Raw genomic sequence first — 21,471 nt, 5'->3', positions numbered from 1 at the left:
TTCATGGATACAGCAGGCTCGTATAGAAATAACGGTTGCAAGCCCCTCGCGAATCAGTTGTTGGATTCCGTCACGATGTCCCAGCTGTACAGGCCACCTCTTCTTGTATCCACCGCAGCAATATGATTGTTGTGTTCAATAAAACATTCTTTCGCAGTAAACCGGACCTCCGCACCTTTATCAGCCAGTTGACCAACTGAAATGAGATTTGCGTCAAGTGCCGGAGACAGTGAGATAACACTTTTCTTCCCGTCTCCGTTTCTACAGCTTAACTTTTTTGTTAAGAAAATTATTTTGAGCTTTTTAGTGGAATGTCTTCACTTGTCATAAGACGAGTTTGTACAATCCCATTGAATTCCACCACTTAATTGTATCTTGACAGATACGTATTTCGACCTCAACGAGACACTGAAGACGGCCTTACTGTTGAGGTCGAAATACGTATCTGTCAAGATACAATTAAGTGGTGGAATTCAATGGGATAGTACAAACTCGTCTTACGACAAGCAGCTTAACATTCCAGTTCCTCTTCCAGTCACATCAGCAACTCGACCACCAGCAAGGGTAACAGACATGTGTGAGATGTGTTCAATGACTTGGAGAAAGCTTTCGTCACTACACATGTGACTCGAAGCCCCAGACTCTACAATCCATTCTTTCATTACATTTGACTCAGGAATGGGGGCGCTCAATGTAGTTACAGCAAATTTTGACGTATCTTCTTCCTTTACAATTCTGGCTCTTGGCTTGAACATCGCTGGTGGTTTCGGACAAGTTTTGCTCTTCCCATACTTCTTCTGATTCCGCTTGCTGAATCGTTTCATGTGTACACATACTTCAAAAAGTGATGGCAGACAATTACTTTGGATACTGCTTCAGTTCGTAGGATTATTTCAGTTCTTCCTGTTTTCTCACTTCGCTGTAATGATTCATCCAATAGTTTTTGCTTGATAAGGTCGACTGTTAATTCTTGCTTTGGACGGTTTGATTCGTGTCCCAGATTTCATTTGCGGTTTTGGAGTTTCGAATCAGGGACTGCTGCATTACTCCAACGAATAAGGCTATTGTCCCTTGGGTTTTTGCGTTTTCATTCTTCCAAGCATCATAGGCGGGCTCCGGCGGATTGCCGACAACATATTTCCATAATTTCTCTCGCATCAGAAGGCTCTTTACTTGGAAACTCCAGTATTCATAATTTTCATTTCCAAGCCGTACGATTCTAAATTTCTCCATTTCGATTTCTTCTGGCAAATCCGATTGCGGCAGAATCTTGATCAGACAAACTCTCCACCCGGGATCTTTCGTATATCGTGTACGACTCACCTCTTGATCCTCTGTACGTCAATGCTTGACCATCGTTTAATAGATAGAATTTATGTAGACGCTTTAAAGTTCCAATTTCAGTTAAATTAATTTGAAAACAGAGCTCCGTTTGTATATGTACATAAAATGACAAAATCAAATAAAATTTCAAACCACAAAAAAACTTGTAAACGTAGCGGCACAAAAGGTCCGGAAATTCGAGAACAGAGAGTTGATTGAATAATAATTTTCCTTTTTTTCCTTGCGAATAAAACATGCTTTGACATTTCAATTAAAAGTTCTTCCGATTTACACATATTGCTCCATAACTAGGGTAATTCGCCAAATGTTGAACGGCTAATTTCTTCGCCTATTGTTGAACGCACTTGCATTTCTTATGAGAGTTCAACAATAGGCGACAATATTAGCCGTTCAACATTTGGCGGTTTCCCCTAATATCTTCTTTTCAATACGGACGAAAATTGAAGAAAAAGAAAAAAAGGAGTAGAGCTAAAATTTTACCCTTGACCACGTACAACCACTGTTCCTTACTTTAATTTGAACCAAAGCACCGTGCGGTAATAGATAATAGGATAAGTACCTGCAATAAAACTGTATAACTGCGAAATGATGCGAAGGCTAATTGCAATTCCGTTCCTTGTTAGACACGTATAAGCGTCATTGCACCAATCCCATTCTTAATTCGAATGCTGAATATATGATAGCAAATTCTGTATTATTCTCAACTGTTTGGCCCTCTATTTTATGTTCACCTTAGTTGTGAAACAAAGTTTTACTCACGATTACATTTCACTTTAAAGACATTTTCTAATTTGAATTGATTAGTTACGAGAAGGTAAGTATCACTACTAGATGAATGAATATGGGTTTTACTAATATAACAATCACAAATGTACACATGTAAAGCAATACCGATGCAGTGAATACATAAAAGGCACTTATTTTAAAACTTTATTCAGCTTTGTTAAACTTAACAATACATTCATTTTACAAATTTCCAATGGAAGGCCTCGCGTTTTTTGGTTCGACATACTAAAGCTTATTTATGTTATTGCACAAGTTAGTATCTTTTCGTTTCAGTTCGTTTTGCATTGGATGGAGTTTGATTGATGATCACATAAAAGATTCTATCAATTTCATATTATCACTTGTGATAAAATTAGCTAAAAATAAATGACTAAGATAGCAATATAAGCTCAGATCAATAAGGAACAAACATCCGATGCAAGCAGAATTAAGCACTATCAATTTGATTCGTAATTCAAGGCGAACGTTACGGTTGAACAAAACCGTGATGTGGGTGAGCCATAGTTCAGTCACCGGTTGACTTATATCGCATCAATCGGTACGGGGTGCTGTCAGTGCTTTTCCCCGCTAACTTCGGAAACCGGTGGAATGCTTGCTGATAATGATTTTGGAGGCGCCCCGACCCACCCACCGAACCGAATATATCGTTATTGCTCGTACTGAGCGAAGCGTGACGCGTGAGAAAACTTTTCGAAAGCACGCCTCTTCGATGCTGCTGCGTGTTATTGTTACTGATATCACTAGTAAATGGATGGTTATTATTATGATGATTGTTAGTACCGTCAGGATCACACTCGTTCCTAATATTAGTATAATTGATGGAGGTAGATGCCGTGGTTGCGGTGGTAGTACTTGTGATGGTGGTAGTCGAGCTATGATTACAGTTTTTACAGTCGTATCTTAGGCTGTCCCGATCGCCCGAGGGCACTCGAGTGCCCGGAAGAGAGCTGACAATATTGTCGTTTACCTTGTTTCGTATTAGATAGGGTAGTTTGTCGCAGATCTTCAGCCAGTCACGTGGCAACGCCCATGAGTGGGGAGATTTGGAGTAGTAGATCAAACGTTCGTATTCGTGAACGATTCTCACTATAAAGCGAAGTCAATCAAAGAATTAGAGAAGATTGGATGATAGGAAAGATGCTAGAATTTACCTGGCGTAGAATCGTCCTTCGTAGTTGGCGTGGCGCCTGCGCCATCCTTAATGCCCTCCGGTGCGCTGTCCTTGCGCGAGAAATGACTTCTTCTCGATCGGCTCAATCCGTTATTTACTGGCGTGGAGGTGACCAATGTTGAGCTGGAAGAACTTGAACTGTCGCCTGATTTCAGACTGCCACCACCCAGTGTTGGTGGATCTATGATGAAGACGTCGTCATCGACTTCAATGCAGTTGCCACCCATCGAACCGATTCCACCGCCCATGGCATCCAAGCCGACGCCACTGTCGACGAAGGGTGACCCGGTAATCAGTTGATGCTGACCTGGCATCGGTGTTACCGGCGATGCTAACGAGCTTGGCAAATCAAAATTGGATCCCATCTCGACCGAAGCTAGGAATTCGTTGCTACTGAAATAATCATCCAGCACCAGTTTGGCAACCTGTAATAATTATTTACCGTTAAGTGATATTCCTAGTAATCTGGACAGAAGGTACTGTTGTAGGACTTATTCAAGAGTAAGGTAGACCATAATTATATAAAACAGTTCATTTTTTTTTTTCAATTTGATACCCCTTGAAACTAAAATTATTGAACTTTATTCGTTGGTAACATTTGCAATCTTTGCATAATTATGAATAGGCCCTGATGAAGCAGCCTACTACAATAGATCTAATAACTGGTCGCAGTGGCACTCCGGATCTGCTTCAGGATTTGGAACTGGTGAGAAACTACCACACGGTCGTGTTGTATCACATCACGCTGTCGACGATAGTGAGCGAGTCCGGCAGAAGTCGATTTTAGTACGGCAGAAGATCGAATCACATAGCTTTTCTTCCTTGATGAATTGAAATGCCGCTACGAATTATTCTTCCTCCAGTCGTGTAGTACGGTAGATGAGCCGGAAGAAAACGTTGGCGCTACCGAAATCATCCGTTGGCGGTGTACAGCACTCGCCCTCTGTAAGCCGAGTATACCTCTGCACTTGCCACGAGTTCAAGGCAGTGGCGTCGCGTAGAATAATTGGGAACCTGTTCAAAAATGTTCAACAATCAAATATCATTCTTATTAACCCTTCAGCACGTGCGCGGTGTGGCGCCACTCGTCGCTAGCACGCTTTGTTGCCAAAGGCAACGTTCTTGCAACAAATGGTGCCCTACCAAATAACTATGACTGGCGTCACCAGTGACCATCGGAAAAATATCTTTATAAAGCTCACTTTTCGTTGTTGGTCGTTAGCAAGGGAAAAGCATCATGCAACCATTTGATAACCAATAAGTTTTCATTGAAAGAGTAAGGTTATGCACATCATTACAGCTATATTTGAGCCACATATGAGACATCCTCGAAATATATGAACTTGAACAAACAATATTGAAATAGAAAAGAACTACGTTCAAATAATTATGCTGAACCAAGCTGCTCCCCACGAACTAAGTCAAATATGTAACTGTTGTTACAACTGGCATTCGTATAATCTGTAGTTTTGTATTCCGCGCATAGTTGAACGACAGAAGAATATATCTTTGCTCGTTCAAATTTGAAGTTGAACGAGTTGCAACGAAATGTGAGAAGGCGTCGATATTATGCTCGCAGTGTGTTGCAGCACTTCGTTCCCAAACAGACGAATAGAGAGAAAATTTTCCTCACAATTCTCTCTCATATTTTCTTCTTCGTTCACGTCGTAAACTTGAACGAACTGCGACGCCGTTTCGTTGCAAGGTTTGTTGCATCGCTTCGTGTTCTACATGTAGGCGGGCAGAGACAAAAAAACACGTGTTTTGATGCAGGAGTGTCTTTTTGTGCATTGGTAGGACACAAACAACCAAAAGCCTGAATACAAAAAGGAAAGCTACATGTTTGCCTATGTTTCAAATGTGTTGACTGGTTCAGAAACCAAATTGAACGTAGCTGTTGCAACAACTCTCTGTTTTCTGCCAACCGCGGTGCAACTATGTTTTTGAACACAAGATCAAAATATAATCTTCATTAGTTGGCCTACCTGTGCAATGAACAGGTTGAACAGGCCGACCAGACGCCACTGGTTCAAGGGGAATTTTATTGGAATTTGAGGGTAAGACTCTATGGTTAACGGGTTGCCAATGTGATAGGAATGAATTTATTATTTATAGGAGACGAGCTTTCCGTTCATTTCCAATTCTAATAGAATGCTGAAATAGTAGTTAGAATAAAAGTAGAAGATGAAACGGTATGGATTCCATTTCCAGTTCTAGCGATTGCAAGAACATGATTAAAATGGGTTTGGGATTGAACCCTCGTCCTCCTGCGTATAAAGCAAAGGGGTAGCCATATGACAACAAAGCCAATTTGTTCGGCCGAGCTGATCATTTTGCCGAAAAAGTCTAAAAAAAGTCGTTTGGCCGACATGGCTTGCAGAAAGGGCTATTTTACCGAAAATTGCATTTTTGGCCATATGGCCCATTCATCAAATGACGTTTGGCCAAATCACATTTTCGGCCAAATGGCCTTCTCTGGCGAACGAATATTTCGATCAAACAACCTGTTAGGGCAAACATTATTTTTGTCAAATAACCAGTTCTATCGTATATCGCTTTCGGTCAAATAACAAACCGTTTTCCGGCCGAACGTTCCTTCCCCTTGTTGAACAATTTCCCGTGGAATTTCCCATCGACAATACAAAAAAATCCCACCAGAACACCAAAGAAATTCCTTCAAAATTTCGATAAATTTCCTGAAGAAATTCCAAACAGTTTCCCAACATTTGAAAATTTCTCGTTGAAATTCTATTTTTTTTCACTGAGGGATCGTACACTTATTACGTAAGCATTTTCTCTAGGTTTTTCGACCCTTCCTTACTCCCCATGTAAGATTTTTTTAATACAAATGATTTGGAATGAATGGAAAAAGACAGAAAACCCCCTCATCCCCTACAGGGTGTCTGCAAATTATCCGTACAGATTTTGATAGTTTGTTTCTACAAATCAAAAACAGACAATAATGGACTGAATCGGTAGCTATATGGCCAATGGGCATAACAACTCAGCAGGCTGTAACAAATGTATATTCTGAGAACACTGAGCGTCATTTCATGTATAAAAAAATCTTTGTGAATGCTTTTCTTCCGTCAAGAAAATTATTTTGAGCTTTTTAGTGGAATGTCTTCACTTGTCATAAGACGAGTTTGTCGAGTCAAGTACCAGACACTGAAGACGACCTTACTGTTGAGGTCGAAATCCGTATCTGTCAAGGTACAATTAAGTGGTGGAATTAAATGAGATTGTACAAACTCGTCTTATGACAAGCTTTTTTCCGGTTTTCCGAACAAAAAGGAATTGCCTTCCAACTCACCCGATTTGGATTGAATTTATCATTCGGTATGGTCTATCTTGAAATCAACAGCCATCAAAACACCGAACATATTATCGAGACATTTGAAATCATGTCACAATCGTCAAAAATGTGTGAAAAGTATCTGTATAGAAACGTGCGGCCGTCGTGATTTTTTTCCAACACGATCGAAGGCGTACAACTCAGGATACTGGGGTCATTTTAATGTGAGCAAATTCAGCTTGGTTTATGTAGTCCTATTATAATAACATGCAATGTATGCTGGTTCTTTAATTTATTCCAAAAAATATTTAAAAACCTGTCTTGTTGTACGGATAATTTGCAGACACCCTGTATAAGAACTTACGTAATACGTGAGATTCTGAGATAATAACGATTGAAGTTTCAAATCGCATCTTTAATACAAAACTTCGAAAAAATCTTGAATTTTTTTTTGTTGTATATCTTGGCTGTGCATATGCACAGCACATGCTTCGAAATGGAAAAATAGATATGAAATTTGCGAAAAAGCATCCACGTGTCTTGGAGGGACTCGAACCCTTAACCTCCTACTCACTAGATAGGCGTGATAACCCTTACACAACAAGACTACTTAAAGGTCTGAGGAAAAACCATCAGAATCCGAGTACCAACCTCTACCGCGGTTAGGTCTTTTTTTTTTTAAATTCCTCTAGGGTACCCAATTTTTTTTTCTTTAAAATTTATTAATGTGGAAGAATTACGCTACACGCCTCTAACACCAGTAAAAACTTGATCCAACCCTAGGTTTTGCCTTTCCGTCGTGGATTGTGGTCAACAACCACCAATAACAAATCGTTATAGGAAATGTCCGGCGGGAGATCGAAAATTCAAACGTAAGGACTGTTCAGTTTTTAAAGAGGACTTTTTGTATTGTCGATGTTTTTTAAACCATCAATATTTTTAGAAATCTGTTTTTTTGTGTTGAATATATTATCTGACCTTCTAGGAATGAAATCCAATCACAATGTATTGCATTTTCAACAGTCTAAGGCTCTACTGTTTCTGAATCTTGACAAATCATTGGAAGTGTGTTTCTTTCCAATCTTCTTGATGATTTTGTTGACATGCCGATTTACATTTGTTTTACAAACTGGCAATTTTGCTTATAAAAAAATCTGTTGGGAAACTTATGTTTACACGAAATTCGACATGCTTTGACAAAAGTCTCCATTTTGTTGGATTTAAACTATTTCATCTCTTTTCAAAAATGACAGTTGGTCGACAGTGTATTATAGTACACTATAAAGCAAACTCCATCAAAATTGACCAATCTGTCTGTTTTATATCGTCATGTAAAAGTGTCCTCTTAATAAACTGAACAGTCCTTAGCGTAGCGAATACTCTGTCCCGCAGTCATCATTCACACTTCCCCTGTTTTTCGATTGGCATAATTGAAATTTCGAGTCTTTGCATTCTTCCGTATCGATTTTGCTATAAGAATATCGTCTGTATTCTTTTCCGTCGTCGAGTTATATCAATTTATTTGAAAAAAAACATGATTATAGTAAAATTGAGATGAAAAAATAACGTATCCCCAATTTTTTCACATAATAAAGAATATGAATTTCTCTTTCAAATGCTGTGTAAATATATTGTTTTGGTGTGCCCTAACCGGAGATATCAACTTATGAAAAAAAATGCGATTTTGACAGAAAAACGAATATAACTTTTGATTGAAAAAATCTATTAAGCATATTCACTCATCAAAAGTTGCATTTTTTTAGCTCTAAAAGTCACCTGAAGATAACTTTTTCAAGAAATCTAAAATAAAAAAAAGTAGATCAAAAATACTGTTTTTTTGAGGTTCACCCTAATCCAATTAAGTAAAGTTGCTCTAAATCAGCCAACTTAAGAGCTACAGAAAAAGTTTTTTTTAGCCAAATTGATTGGAATAAGCTGCGCTACAACTTTGTAGAACATAACACGTCAATATTCCGAGAGTTAAAAAAATATTTCCTATTTTTTTATATGATGGGCCACCCTATTTTTTGATAGCACCATAATGATAGCCTTACTATTTTGAACAATTTTGTAGAACAACGGTTTTTTTTCTAAAAAATATAGTTTGGGCGTAAAATCTTTCCGCGTAAATCTGTATCCTGGACTATAGTGCACTGGTAGAGAACAATGACTTCAGGCGAATAATAGCACCGCAAAACTGATATAGGTACTCAAAAATTCGAATTCTGCAGTCGACTGATGCTCTGCAAGTGAATGCTCAGCTTAATATTTATCTATCAAACGAATAATAAATTTGATATGCGTTTGGTATTGTAATAACAGAGTATGCTGTGTCTGAAATATTTTGCATATTTATTTTTGTATTTTTGTTTGTGTTTAACCTCTTATGCACACCAAGTTCATAACAGTGTAGGGTATCACACGGTGTCCCGGTAGGCCGTTATTATAAAAGTTACTACCTTTTATTACAATTAAAAAATTTTACAACTGTTTAAGCTCACCAAACTGACTTAGGTATGTTTTTGTATGGCTTGAAGCCGTCTATCTTCAAGAATGCACCTCTCGTTCAGAACCATTCATGAATTCACGTGCAGGCTGCAGATTCTTTGTTAAATGCCATTCAGATTAAAGTTTGTATTTTTTTATTGTATTCACAAATGTATTCGAGCATCAAAAGTAAAGATTGAAATTTTGAAAAAAAAAATGATGAAAAAACCAACAGCTTAAAGATTTGTTTAAAGTAGTGTAGTTGTTTAGCATTATATAACAGGCTAGATCTTCGTCAGATGCTGTAACAACTGAATTGACGGAGCTTTATCATATTCTGAGATTTCCCCGCAAAAGCATCATCGGACTGGTAATGACTCCAAAGATAGCGGTAAGGAAAAGCTACTATTTTCAATAGTAAGCTCGGCATATAAAATGAGATCTCAAGAACCAAGGAAAACATCAGGAAAAATGAACAAGAGAAAGAAAAAAATTTACAATTTATGTGCATATTCTTTTGGGTTTTCGGTTACGACGAAGAAATATTCAATTTTTGAACTTTTAAAAACACTTTAATAAAGAAACAATATGAACCTTTGATTATCTCCGTCACTACACATCTAGTTCGGAATTGTTAATACGAAGTTAAAGTTGCTCGAGAAGCGCCATGTTGAGTAAATTTATGGGTGAACCAAGTACAGATGAGGCATCAACAAATTGCATAGAGTTCACTAGAATCCTGATCTTTCGGATAACGTCATTACTCTGCTTAAACATTAACATTTTTTTAATTGAATTGAAAAAGTTTACGCAACTTACACTGCCCTTCTACGCATAATTGTCTCATGTTACCCTTGATGAAAAATTTCAAACTCGAGTCAATTTGTCCCACTGAAAAAATGAAGTTGTTGTCTGATGATAATAGAGGCTAAAAACCGTTCAAATAAGTAGGGATTCGTTTAATGTCCTGGAAAAGTGTTGCCTACGCTCATAACATCCCAAAATTATTTGTTAAATTTCATGATCGAATCGATTCTTGAATTGGTGGGACAAATTGACTCGAGTTTGGATTTTTTCATCAAAGGTAACATGGGACAATTATGCGTAGAACGGCAGTACAGCTCTTTGAAACTCGAACATGGTTTTGAGGAAGCAATTGATGGCTTTGCTAGCAGCCGGAAAAAGCCGCAGCTTCCATTCACGTCAAAGTACCATATCTTGAATTATCAGGTACCGGAATATGTTTTGGCTTACATATCAAACATGCTTTTTCTAGTCCGTTGATTAGAACTTTGTCGAGATTTGGCAGCAAAGATCGGTTAATAAGTGCTGTGATCGAGTATAACAGCTTCTAACTACTATTATTCTACACGAACTCTGGTCTTACTCTCCATTATGAACATAAACACTAAAATAAAATTAATTTTCACCTTTCGTTCTATTAAACATTGAAAGCAACACAAGTTAGCCATACAAAAACATACTTAAGTTAGGTAAGATAAGTCAGTTGTAAATATTTATAGTTCTAATAATGGCAACGCGTGCTTAGGGCCATCTTTGGTGTTGTGCAAGAGAATGGTGTGTGGATGAAACAAGAGCTTGCCCAGCTCTACGACGAACCCAGTACCCAGAACGTAAATAAGGCTGGAAATGGTGGACAGCAACCCTGCAAAGCTGGTGGTTACTTCCGACTGGCAGGTTCAAGAAGAATTGAAGGACATCTATCTAGGTGGATTAATCAAGGTTTTTGGTGATATTTTTAGATTCTTATATGGATTCTTTTGAAATATCTTAACTAAAAACTTCAAATCAAGATTTCTCGAGATTCCTCCTAGGGTTTTTTTTTAAATTGGTCCAGAGGTGCAGAATTACCACAGGAATCGAGCCCTGTACTTGGTTTTGATGGACATTTTTATTTTATAATAACGGTCTACCGGGCACCGTGATATCAATAACATAATTAGGTAATATTGAGTTATTCTCTTCTGCTCGGGACTAGCATTCTAAAATTGTCAGCAATTCAAGAAAATCCTCTTGAATTATCATTTTTGTAAAGAACTTACCCTCACTAGATCGAAGCAGTCTCCAGTGATTTTGACGCTGTGCTTTCCGACGTTCACCGTGTATTTGAACTCACCCAGCGAGGCGTCGTTTGTCGAGAAACTGTGCAGCAGCATGCCAGCTTGTTGACCATTGTTCTGGGAACTGGTTCGGGTGAGCTTAGGATGGGTGAACTGCGGTTGGGCTTGCTGTTGCTGCTGGTACATCGCGTTGTTATTCAAGTTCAAACTCAGCCCGGTCACTGACTGCTGCTGATTTGGCACGTAGGAAACATTTCCGTTGGGATTGCCCATCATCGAGTTACGTTGTCCACCAGCGGTCGGAATGGCGGACGCATCCGAAATCGACCGCCTCGGATGGATCATTTCATCCGAAGCTGACGACGCCAGCGAACTGCACGAACCATCCTGAGAAGTGTCCAAGCGCACAGGAGAGGCATTGCGGCGGATTGTGTCTTCGATCAGTTGCTTTGCGTAACTGCAACAAAGAACATTTATTTTAATTAAATATACCAAAGGTCAATCAACAACCTACATTATCTTCTCCTCGTTGGGTCCCGTGATTTGAACAAGGCGTTCCTTGGCACCCGGATTCACTGGGAATAAGGGGGAAGAAGAATCAATCATTTGAGCTTATCATACACTTAGTCATGATCAACGTTACACACTAGTATAGATTTTCAAGACGAACCCAAGCCTATGCTATGAAGTTTTTTATGAGGTGATGTGTATCGTCAATATGATTGATCTTGTTGAAAGTTCGATGAAGCGTGTTTAAAAGTTATTACAGCTTCCCATAGTTTTGCTTCTTAGTAGTACTAAATTTATAAACAGCATTTAACCATGAGGAAAGCCACTTGGTATAAAATTGTTAATGGTCTAACAAAAAATAACAAGTGAAGAAAACTGAGTACTTACAAGAATACAAAAACTAATGAGATGAATAGCCTTATATTACTATAAATAGACGCGGAATCTTTTAAAACTTTGTAGAAAATGTTTATGTTCTAATTTAAATGACCTACTAGCATTTTTTCGTCTAGTTGTCCAATAAACTTTTCAAATATTAAAGTCGAGATACAGTCCAAATAAGACGCCGAAAACGTCACTATTTTATGAGAAAAAATATATATTGAGAAAAAATATACTCCATTACGGCTTGTTCTTTTCACGCCAAACGACGTCAAATAACCTTTGCATAGAACAATGAAAAACACAAAAATCAATACTTATGATGTTGAAACTTAGCTTTGCATATGGTAACGAAAAGATGTGATATGAGTAGTGCATTGAAGAAAAAGTCATGTTTAGTGCGCTTAATCAATTTGAATGCAAGTGCAGTTGGTGCTGTTAGTGAATCACACGCAAACAAAGTTACAGTTTCCATCCACACTGGACGAACTATTTTACCTCTTTGGAACGATATAACCGTTTCGCTCAACTCCTCAATCATGTGAACTCTACGCCCCTTGATTCCCATAACTTACCGAACGGCAGAAAACGATCGGAAATAAAAGTTTCATTAATTTGTACTACATATATTTCATAAGAACTAACATGTTTACTACAACGAAGTGAAACAAACTATTTTACCTTTTCCTGAGTCAGCATTTCGTATCACGATTTCGTCCTTCGAGTACGTCTTGCCGGGTATTTTCGTCGGTTTGGGAAACTTGCCCGAATTGCGGATCAGCTCACCGGGGGACAACGAGGGAATAACCTGCTGCCCGAGGGACAGACCAGGCGGGGAGGTGCTCAACAAAGATGGATCACCAATGGCATCCGGCTGAAATCGAACGCATATTTTTGTTAAACCTAGCATAACATCGAACCCTGTTCCTGTGCTACCTCGACATTGCTTGCCTTGTGTTTGTAGTAGGTGTTGGTGCCGTCCGACACTTGCCACGATTTGGCGCGCAGCTCAATCAGCTCTAGCAGGTTTAGCCGCGTCATGATGTTTAATCGTTCGTCTTGTGATGCGTTTCGAAAGATGACAAATGCACGATCCAGAGTATCTTTAGAGATGTTCTCCAACTGAGGCCCATGTAATCGAAGGTTGGCGAGCAACGCGTTCATGCCATCGGCATTGTTGCAACCGTTGGCCAAACTAGCGGCAACGTTTTCCGTCAACGTTATGAGCTCTTCAACTATAAAGACGAGAAAATGAATTTTAATATAATTTTGTGCTAAATCTTTTTATAATATTTTTTTAATCTGAATCGTTCAATACAAGAGAAAAAAACCTAAAAAGTCAAACAAAAAATTATAAATTTGGAAATATCTATTCATTATGATGAATGTGTATAAGTTAAGTATAAGTAATGACAAAGATAATACAAAATTCCCATATATAATGATAAATATAAATACGAAAATCTTTCCTTAAAACAAGACCTTTACGAGTTTTTTTCGAAAGGGTTGTGATGCACATAAGAAAAGTCTAAAACAACACTAATACGTGAATAGCGCTTTCCTGTCGAACGCAACCTAATTCAAGCAAACCGGATGAGCACAAGTGCCAAAACAGTGATTTTTCCTATACAGGTTTTGAATTCAATATTTTGGCCGTAACTTTTGAACCCATAGTTCGAAATTTTGGGACCGTAAAATGCAACTTGTTGGAAGTAAATCGGTTGAGGTTAAATGTCCGAAAAATGAGTTTTCTACACGGGAAGTGTGTTTACTGCACGGGTTTTGGGCATAAAAATATGTATTTTAGCCATTTCTTCGAACTCCATAGTCCGATCTGGCCAATTTTCAATAGAAAACTTTGGGGCAGGGTTCATTGTTTAATGCAACTTGTTGCGAGTAAATCGGTATAGTATAAATGCCTGAAAAATGAGTGAGACTTTGCAGTAACTATCGACTAAGTAAATACAGTGCGTGTTTTAGTCGCCGCGAAAATGATAAAATAGGGTAGGATGGAGCAAAATGGGTTACCTAAGGCGAACCATCAATGCCTCAAAATAGAAACATTTTAATGTAGCTTTTCAACGTGGATCTATAAGAATAGCTCATAATATGTAAGCCAGCGGTATGAAAGATGGGTCAAACAGCGGGGCAAGATGGGTCACCTTTAAATTCTGCAATTAAGGGTTGGGGACAGAAGGTCGAAAGATAAAAGGTCGAAAGGACAAAACGTCGAACGGGACGAAAGGTCGAAAGGACAAAACGTCGAAAGGACAAAAGGTCGAAAGAAAAAAATAGACAAGAAACTAAAACGGAGAGAATCAATCTCGCACCAGAGTTACCGCACCGCACCAGAGTAGAATCAATCTCGCACCACCTACACAGTTGTGTGTGCTCTTTTATTTTTCGCAATTTTTAACAATTAAATAGAATTAATTCAGTGAGTACAACTAATAGATGGATGTTTGAGTTTTCTAAATGTCACTTCGGCTTGTCAAAATTGCGCACGCCGCACATCAAATGCACCGGCTCGTATTGAACGCAGGTGTATTTTTAATGCACGTGTCTGCGTGGCTGATGCGTGCACTGTTTTGACAGATCAAAGTAACATTTAGAAAACCTAGATATCCATCTATTATTTGCACTCACTGAATGAATATTATATAATTGTTAAAAATAAAAGAACAATTTTTTGCCAACTGTATAGGACAACTCTGTCTCGCGCAATACAGGTTTTATTCATTTCCTAATTCAACAATCTTCAACAATCAACAATCAGAACTATCTATATATTCATATTATTGTTTCATAGTCATTACTCCTTCTTTGAAAATTGCTAATTCTTCAGCTTTGATTAATGAGATAAGTGTGTAATTTCTGCTTGAAGTCAAATGCATTTCACAAATTCCTTTGGAATACACAAAATTTGTTAACAACTTGGTTTTAATCAACATTTTGTCCCTCTCGACCTTTTTGTCCTTTTCGACCTTTATGTGTAGTCAATCCCAATCCCAAATTCAATTCTAACCAATCACGGAGTAGTAACTACGAATTGTGCGGTCATAATGCTCATGTTCATGCTCATAGGACAAATGCCTGAAAAATGAATGAGATTGTTTTGCGCACACACGCATGCATATACAAATAGACATCACCTCAATTCGTCGAACTGAGTCGATTGGTATATATGTAACTCTATGGTTCTCGGGGCCTTCTAGAAAAAGTTTGTTTTGGAGCGAACATGTAGGGTTTATCCTGCCTATCTAGAGAGTAGGAGGTGAAGGGTTCGAGTCCCTCCAAGACACGTGGATTCCTTCAGAAAAACGCTTACCGTACTGCCTTTAATTAGATTGCTTTGAGAATTTTTGAGAAGAGTTTTGAAACTTCATCGTATGCTTTCCCGTGAAGATTTTTTCGATTATCGTCTTTCTGATTCTTTTTCTTCATGCAACATCAAAGCGCCAATAGCGCTGACATTTTGTTCAAGATACCCGGCCCCATTAAATCGTCAGCGGTGTTTGAAGGCAACAGAAAACAGCTAACTGCCTGGCTGCAAACAGCAACAAATACTAATCTCTCCAGGTCACGTGTCAATGACACTTTATTCCAGATGTATTCATGTCACTGCGGTGACATTAAAATTCAAAATACTGTATCTAGCCGGTAACCCTGAAGACTTCGATTCGATAAAAGATATTTTGATGAATGCTCTGAGTGTTACCCACTTTAGTTAGTCGTTATCACTGCAGTGGACGATGTACAGGAGAAAAACATTACACTGGAACTTTTTGTTATACTTCATTTTCGTGATTCAGTACACTGGAACTGATGAAGCAAATACTTCTATCTGTAGTGGCATGGTGAGTTAAACACAGTAGGTGCTGGGAAGGACGAGATCAAGGTTGAGCTCCACGGAACTTCGTTACACTATTATAGACACATTACAGAATTCGTTGAACATCTACGACACTCCAATGAGTACAGATCTTAATATTCAAACCAATCAACATGAGATCTACGACATCCCATCTATTTTTATTAGTTGGAATAGCTCCACGGGAGTTCACATGGCAGAATTCGTTGACATGTACGACAATCCAAACTGTCCATGAGTTCAATTCGTTATACTCAAATCGATCAACAAGAAGATCTACGATAGTCTAGCATGAATTTACAGCCAAAAAAAAGTTTATGACGAACGATATCTAAGGAAGACCCATAAAGTACGTCACGAAAAATAATTACCACTTTCAACACCCCTCCCCCTTTCGTCACACTTCTTGTAATAAACCTCTAGTTTTTTATTAATCGTCATGCTGCCCAGACACCCGTCCCAGAAAGGATGTGACGTACTTTGTGAATGGCCACATTGCACAAATTTCAGTCTATACTAAATATTTTTTCGATGAAGAAGATTATTATTGATTAACTTAACGATTGATTCCTTTTGGTACACTGCATTCAAAAAGTTTACTCCTAGTGTGCTGCCTAGTGTGGTGCCAGACGGGGGCCCTCCTTAGCCGTTCGGTAAGACGCGCGGCTACAAAGCATGACCATGCTGAGGGTGGCTGGGTTCGATTTCCGGTGTCGGTCTAGCCAAATTTCGGATTGGAAATTGTCTCGACTTCCCTGGGCATAAAAGTATCATCGAGTTAGCCTCATGATATACGAATGCAGAAATGGTAACTTGGCTTAGAAACCTCGCAGTTTATAACTGTGGAAGTGCTTAATGAACACTAAGCTGCGAGACGGCTCTGTCCCAGTGTGGGGATGTAATGCCAATAAGAAGAAGAAGAAGGTGCCAGACGCACTTACTAAACTAAAAACATCAATGTATACCGGGTCAAAAATAAGCAACCAATCATTGTAATTATGTACTTGACGTAATACTATCAGAAAGGAGGCAGAGTTCTAGCTGTTCATGCAAAAAAGTTAACAATTGAATTTCTCCGTTGGTGCGTTTTTGCAGCATTCCCACTTAACGCATATATGCATATAGGGCACTGCACGGACAGATTATTTCGACACGGTTGTTTCATAAGGGCCAATGTCGCAAACGTAAACAATGCCTTTTCCTGTAAATTCCTCAACAACTATGACCACTCCCAGCTAACAACCACTTGGAACTGGTGGCGCTCCGCGCCTTCTATCGAACGGAAGTGGAAAATACCGCCAGAAGTCTCTAATCTTCCTGAAATCAGCAGAAGAAGTCAATGTTTACGTTTGCGACTTTCGCCCTTTTGAAACAACAATGTCGATTTGTCTCTTTTTCACTGCAAAGAAATTAGAAAACAACAAGGCCAGTAGGGTAACTGTACCAGTTTTGGTCATGTTCCTAATTTCGCCAGTTTCTCACATAACTCCAAAAGTAAAGCAATTTTCGAGGGTTTTTATCAGCTCTAACCAGAGATATATCCCTTCTTCCTTCGCTGTTTTAATTGATCAACATTTATTTTGGAAAATAAACATTTGTCAGGATTTGCCAAATTAGGCACTAAGGTGGCCAAAACCGGTACACTTCCCCTAAATGTCAAATTTCATGAAGAACGAAAGATAAAAAGATTCGTCCGTGAAGTGCCCTTTTGTTTACGTTTTGGGAACAAAAATCGATCGAGAGCATCGCTCCACGAGAGCAGGTATTTTGATTTTCTGCTTTCGCTTGCATGCTGCCTTTGTTCAACGTAAGTAAAATTGCAACCAACCAAACAGCAATCCATTTTTATCTTTCGTACGTTACTGTATGTTCGAAATCAACAGCTGTTTATCCCAAGTGGGTTGGAAACAGCATCCAACAATAGAGCCCATATTAGGAAAATTAGGAAAATATTAGGCAAATTAGCCAAAATTGTATCCATTTCGATCGACACTTTTGGTGGCTTAAATAAGAAATTGTGGGCAATTATCGTTGTTTTTAACTACTTGGCGCAACAACCAAAAGTAGGCAAGTCGCCTGATGGCATAATATTAGAGCTCCAATGTATGCTGATGTACAACAATAAATATGCTAAACCGCAGCATAATATGCTAAGGTTTGAGCCATAACCCTATAATAAGTATGAAGCAATAGTATGTATGAGTATGAGAGTACCAACGCCTTCGGGGTGCAACTTACTCTAATTCTGATCGATTATGGAGTAGCAATAATGCTGTCCAATGAGCAGCTCGAAGTAGCTCGAAGTTGTTCCCGTCCTGCTCGTTATTTTTTGTCAACAAATGGGCATGAGCAGGACAGGGAGAAACTTCGAGCTACTTCAAGCTCTCATTGGACAGCACTAATAACTCACATGTGCAGCCGGTCATCAAGGGACGCCGTGGTACCCGTAGACCAAGCTTTATTCTATAACACTATTGACGATAAAAGGAACGAAAAAATGTGGATGCGATGTTTGTGATCATAATAACACTTTTTTGTCTTTCTCGTACACCAAGGTGAAACGAAAAGGCTATATATTCACTTCCAAGACGATTTTGTGATAGAAGGTCCGGAGACCCATAGTGTTATATACCAATCAACGAATTGAGATGATGTCTGCCTGTGTGTATGTGTGTGCGTGTGTGTATGTATGTGCGTGTGTGTATGTATGTGCGCAAAAAAAATCTCACTCATCTTTTAGGCATTTATCTTGATCCGATTTGTTTGCAATGAATTGCATTCGACGGGGAGTTCTGTCCCATCGGACTATGGGATCAAAAGTTATGACCAAAATACTATTTATATGCAAAAAAGACGCTAAGAAATTCTCACTCATTTTTTTTTAGTATATATAATGTACGAGAAAGGCACAAACACCGATTGGTGGATCAATCAGGGTTTTTTTTTTGCACGTACGTACTGTGTACGTAATGATGTCCATTGAGCAATTCCAACTAACAATCAAGTTTGAATCCTATGCATCACTCTGTTATAGAATTCTGGAGTTCCGTAATTGTTCTGGCAATACTGCACGCAGAAAATCTACCTATTTGAACTAAAAAATAAAATTATTGAAATATTTTTTAAACTCAAATATTTTATTTTTAAAATCTAAACTGAAATATATTTATTTCAAAAATTTTCATTGTTGTTTCTACTGCAATCCAGTATAAATAATACCGTATATTATAAACTAGTTTATGAAGTAAATATTTGAAAAAAATACAAATAAAATTATTGTGGTTTTATTTCCCACATGACGACTAATTAAAAATTAAATAATTGATAATCACAAGAAATTTAATATAACATTTAAAATAAATTTTTGATTACAATATTTATTGTTTTTTGAATTTAAGAAAATATTATTGAAAGCAAAAATTTTCTTTTTGGTTTAAAATATTTTTGTACAAACAAAAAAATATATTGTAAATTCAACAATTTATGTTTTGAGTGTGGTTTTGGAACATTGTAGAAACAACAATATTTACAATATATAGAAACATTAATATTTTTCGTCTAATCAAATCTGTTTTTTTGTTGAATTCAACAAATAAAATTATTAACCAAGGAACAATAATTATTTTTGTTGTTTTTATACATAATATCATTGAGTTTAAAAAACATTTCTCTGCGTGTGTGATTTTTATATAATGGTGTAATAATGTTTATGATGGTTCTCCAACTAACAAACAAGCTTCAGAAGCTATGAATCACTCTGTTGGCATCGTAGACCGCCAATATCTGAACTCAATAATCGTTTGGAGTACCGTAGACAGTCTGGGAATATTGTATTGAGCTTGAGCTTGAGCTTGAGCTTGATTGACTGCTCGTAGTTGCTACTCCATTATGACCAGATCAGCTGTTCTTACACAGGGAACCAACAGATGTTTGCTTGGGACTAGCACACATCTTCAATGTACAAGTACTGGTGATCTCATTTGTTAGGTCATACTGGCGCCTGCCACGTCAGAATGCAAGTCAATATAGGGAAGGGAGGAAATGATGATGCAATCACTCGCCCACTGCAAGCCGAATACACCTCTGCACTTGCTACGAGTTCATGCGGAATGTGTTGGATTTTTGGGTTCGGTTCGAGAGGTCCGTCTTGGTTAACGAGCTGCCAATGTGATAGATAGGAGAAGGTAACTGATGGAATTTCTAATTGGATGTAGGAAACGAGCTCTATAGTTCACTTCCAATTCTATCAGATTACTGATAGAATACTCAAGTTATAGGAATAGTAATGGAAACGGTATGGAAGTCCATTTCCAGTTCTAGCGATTGCTAGAACATGAGAAATAAAGAGAAAGATATAGAGTAGGAGAATGGAACGGACCTGGGATTGAACCCACGACCTCCTGCGTATGAGGCAGAAGCAGTAGCCATATGACTACCAAGCCCGCTTCGACAGTCTGGGAATATTGTATTTTGTATATACTGGTGTAATGATGTTCCATGGGGCTTCTCCATCTAACACACAAGCTCGGAAATCAATGAATCACTCTGTTGGTCTTGAAGACCTCCAATATCTGAACAAAACATTCCGCCGATAACACAAACTGCCTCCGACGAAATGGTTCAGTACGCACTCACGATTCGGATAGCCATCAGACGAAACACACTATTTAACTATCTGCGGTTATGTTCAGTTTTGAGCGCAGCTCCCCAGGCTGAAACTCCGTACCTCAGTATCAAGGATCGTCGGTCGTCACTTCTAGATGCTTCAAAGCCAGCGCAGACGGTGTGTTCTACTCTCCGATGGTAATCTGCATCCGCTGGATCATTCGGCAGTTACTCACCAACATCTCTTCTGTTTTGTGGTGAACAAGCTGCATCTTGAATCCATTCATACAGTTGTCAACTACGTCGGTCGTCTCCGCCACCAGCATTTCTACTTCTTCCAGCAACTTTGTGGTTAGCATTAGGACGACACCCGCGAATCCGAAGATCTTCACGCCATTGGTCAACTTTAGCATAAGCACCTCGTTGTACATTACGTTCCACAGCGTTGGGTCGAGTATGGAACATTACGGAACGCCCGCCGTAATCCTAATCGACTGCTGCCCAGTGTTGGTAAAATCATTCATAAATCTTAATCATTGAGCGCTCCTGCGCGAACTAACTTGTTTGCGGGTTAAGTAAACCTACGATAATTTAAATGGATGATTCAATTCAGCCATGGTTTTTAGGTGCTAAGTTGGCTGCGTTTCAACTTTGAATAGTTCATGCGTTTTGAGTTTTCCCAACACTGCTTCTGCCCCGTTTCTTAAACCAGAATCTGGTTCTGGAAGTAGCTCTTAAGGATTCTACACAAGTAGTTGGAGATCCGCAATCCGTGCAGCGATGTCCTCCCAGCTGGCACTGATAAACGCGTTTTTGACGTCAATCGTTACTACTGTACCGATTGCCGCACCTGCCCTGACTGCACTGCTTCTCCGATAAGCCGATCTTGGTGTTGCACTACTACAGTTATAATTTTGCGGCCAACGGAAAGAGACAAAGG

General features: G+C 38.6%; 1 protein-coding gene across 4 annotated transcripts in view; it reads right to left on the bottom strand.

Annotated features, from left to right (window-relative positions):
- The window catches only part of LOC134213845 (eukaryotic translation initiation factor 4E-binding protein Mextli), a 39,257-nt gene that overhangs the window by 11,663 nt on the left and 6,123 nt on the right, over positions 1 to 21,471 (bottom strand). The window contains exons 3-9 of one of the 4 annotated variants that reach the window (XM_062693254.1): positions 12,992 to 13,290; positions 12,737 to 12,929; positions 12,554 to 12,625; positions 11,679 to 11,739; positions 11,147 to 11,621; positions 3,282 to 3,726; positions 3,098 to 3,216 (exon numbers count right to left, since the gene is read on the bottom strand). In XM_062693254.1, the coding sequence (XP_062549238.1) occupies positions 3,098 to 3,216; positions 3,282 to 3,726; positions 11,147 to 11,621; positions 11,679 to 11,739; positions 12,554 to 12,625; positions 12,737 to 12,929; positions 12,992 to 13,290 (1,664 nt within the window). Of the gene's footprint in view, positions 1 to 2,260; positions 3,217 to 3,281; positions 3,727 to 11,146; positions 11,622 to 11,678; positions 11,740 to 12,553; positions 12,626 to 12,736; positions 12,930 to 12,991; positions 13,291 to 21,471 lie in introns of those variants that run through there. The other 3 variants (XM_062693252.1, XM_062693255.1, XM_062693253.1) reach the window with 3 other exon arrangements.

The sequence above is a fragment of the Armigeres subalbatus genome, chromosome 2, assembly GCF_024139115.2.
Source record: "Armigeres subalbatus isolate Guangzhou_Male chromosome 2, GZ_Asu_2, whole genome shotgun sequence".
NCBI classification, from domain to species: domain Eukaryota; kingdom Metazoa; phylum Arthropoda; class Insecta; order Diptera; family Culicidae; genus Armigeres; species Armigeres subalbatus.
This window is presented reverse-complemented; position numbering and strand designations above follow the sequence as displayed.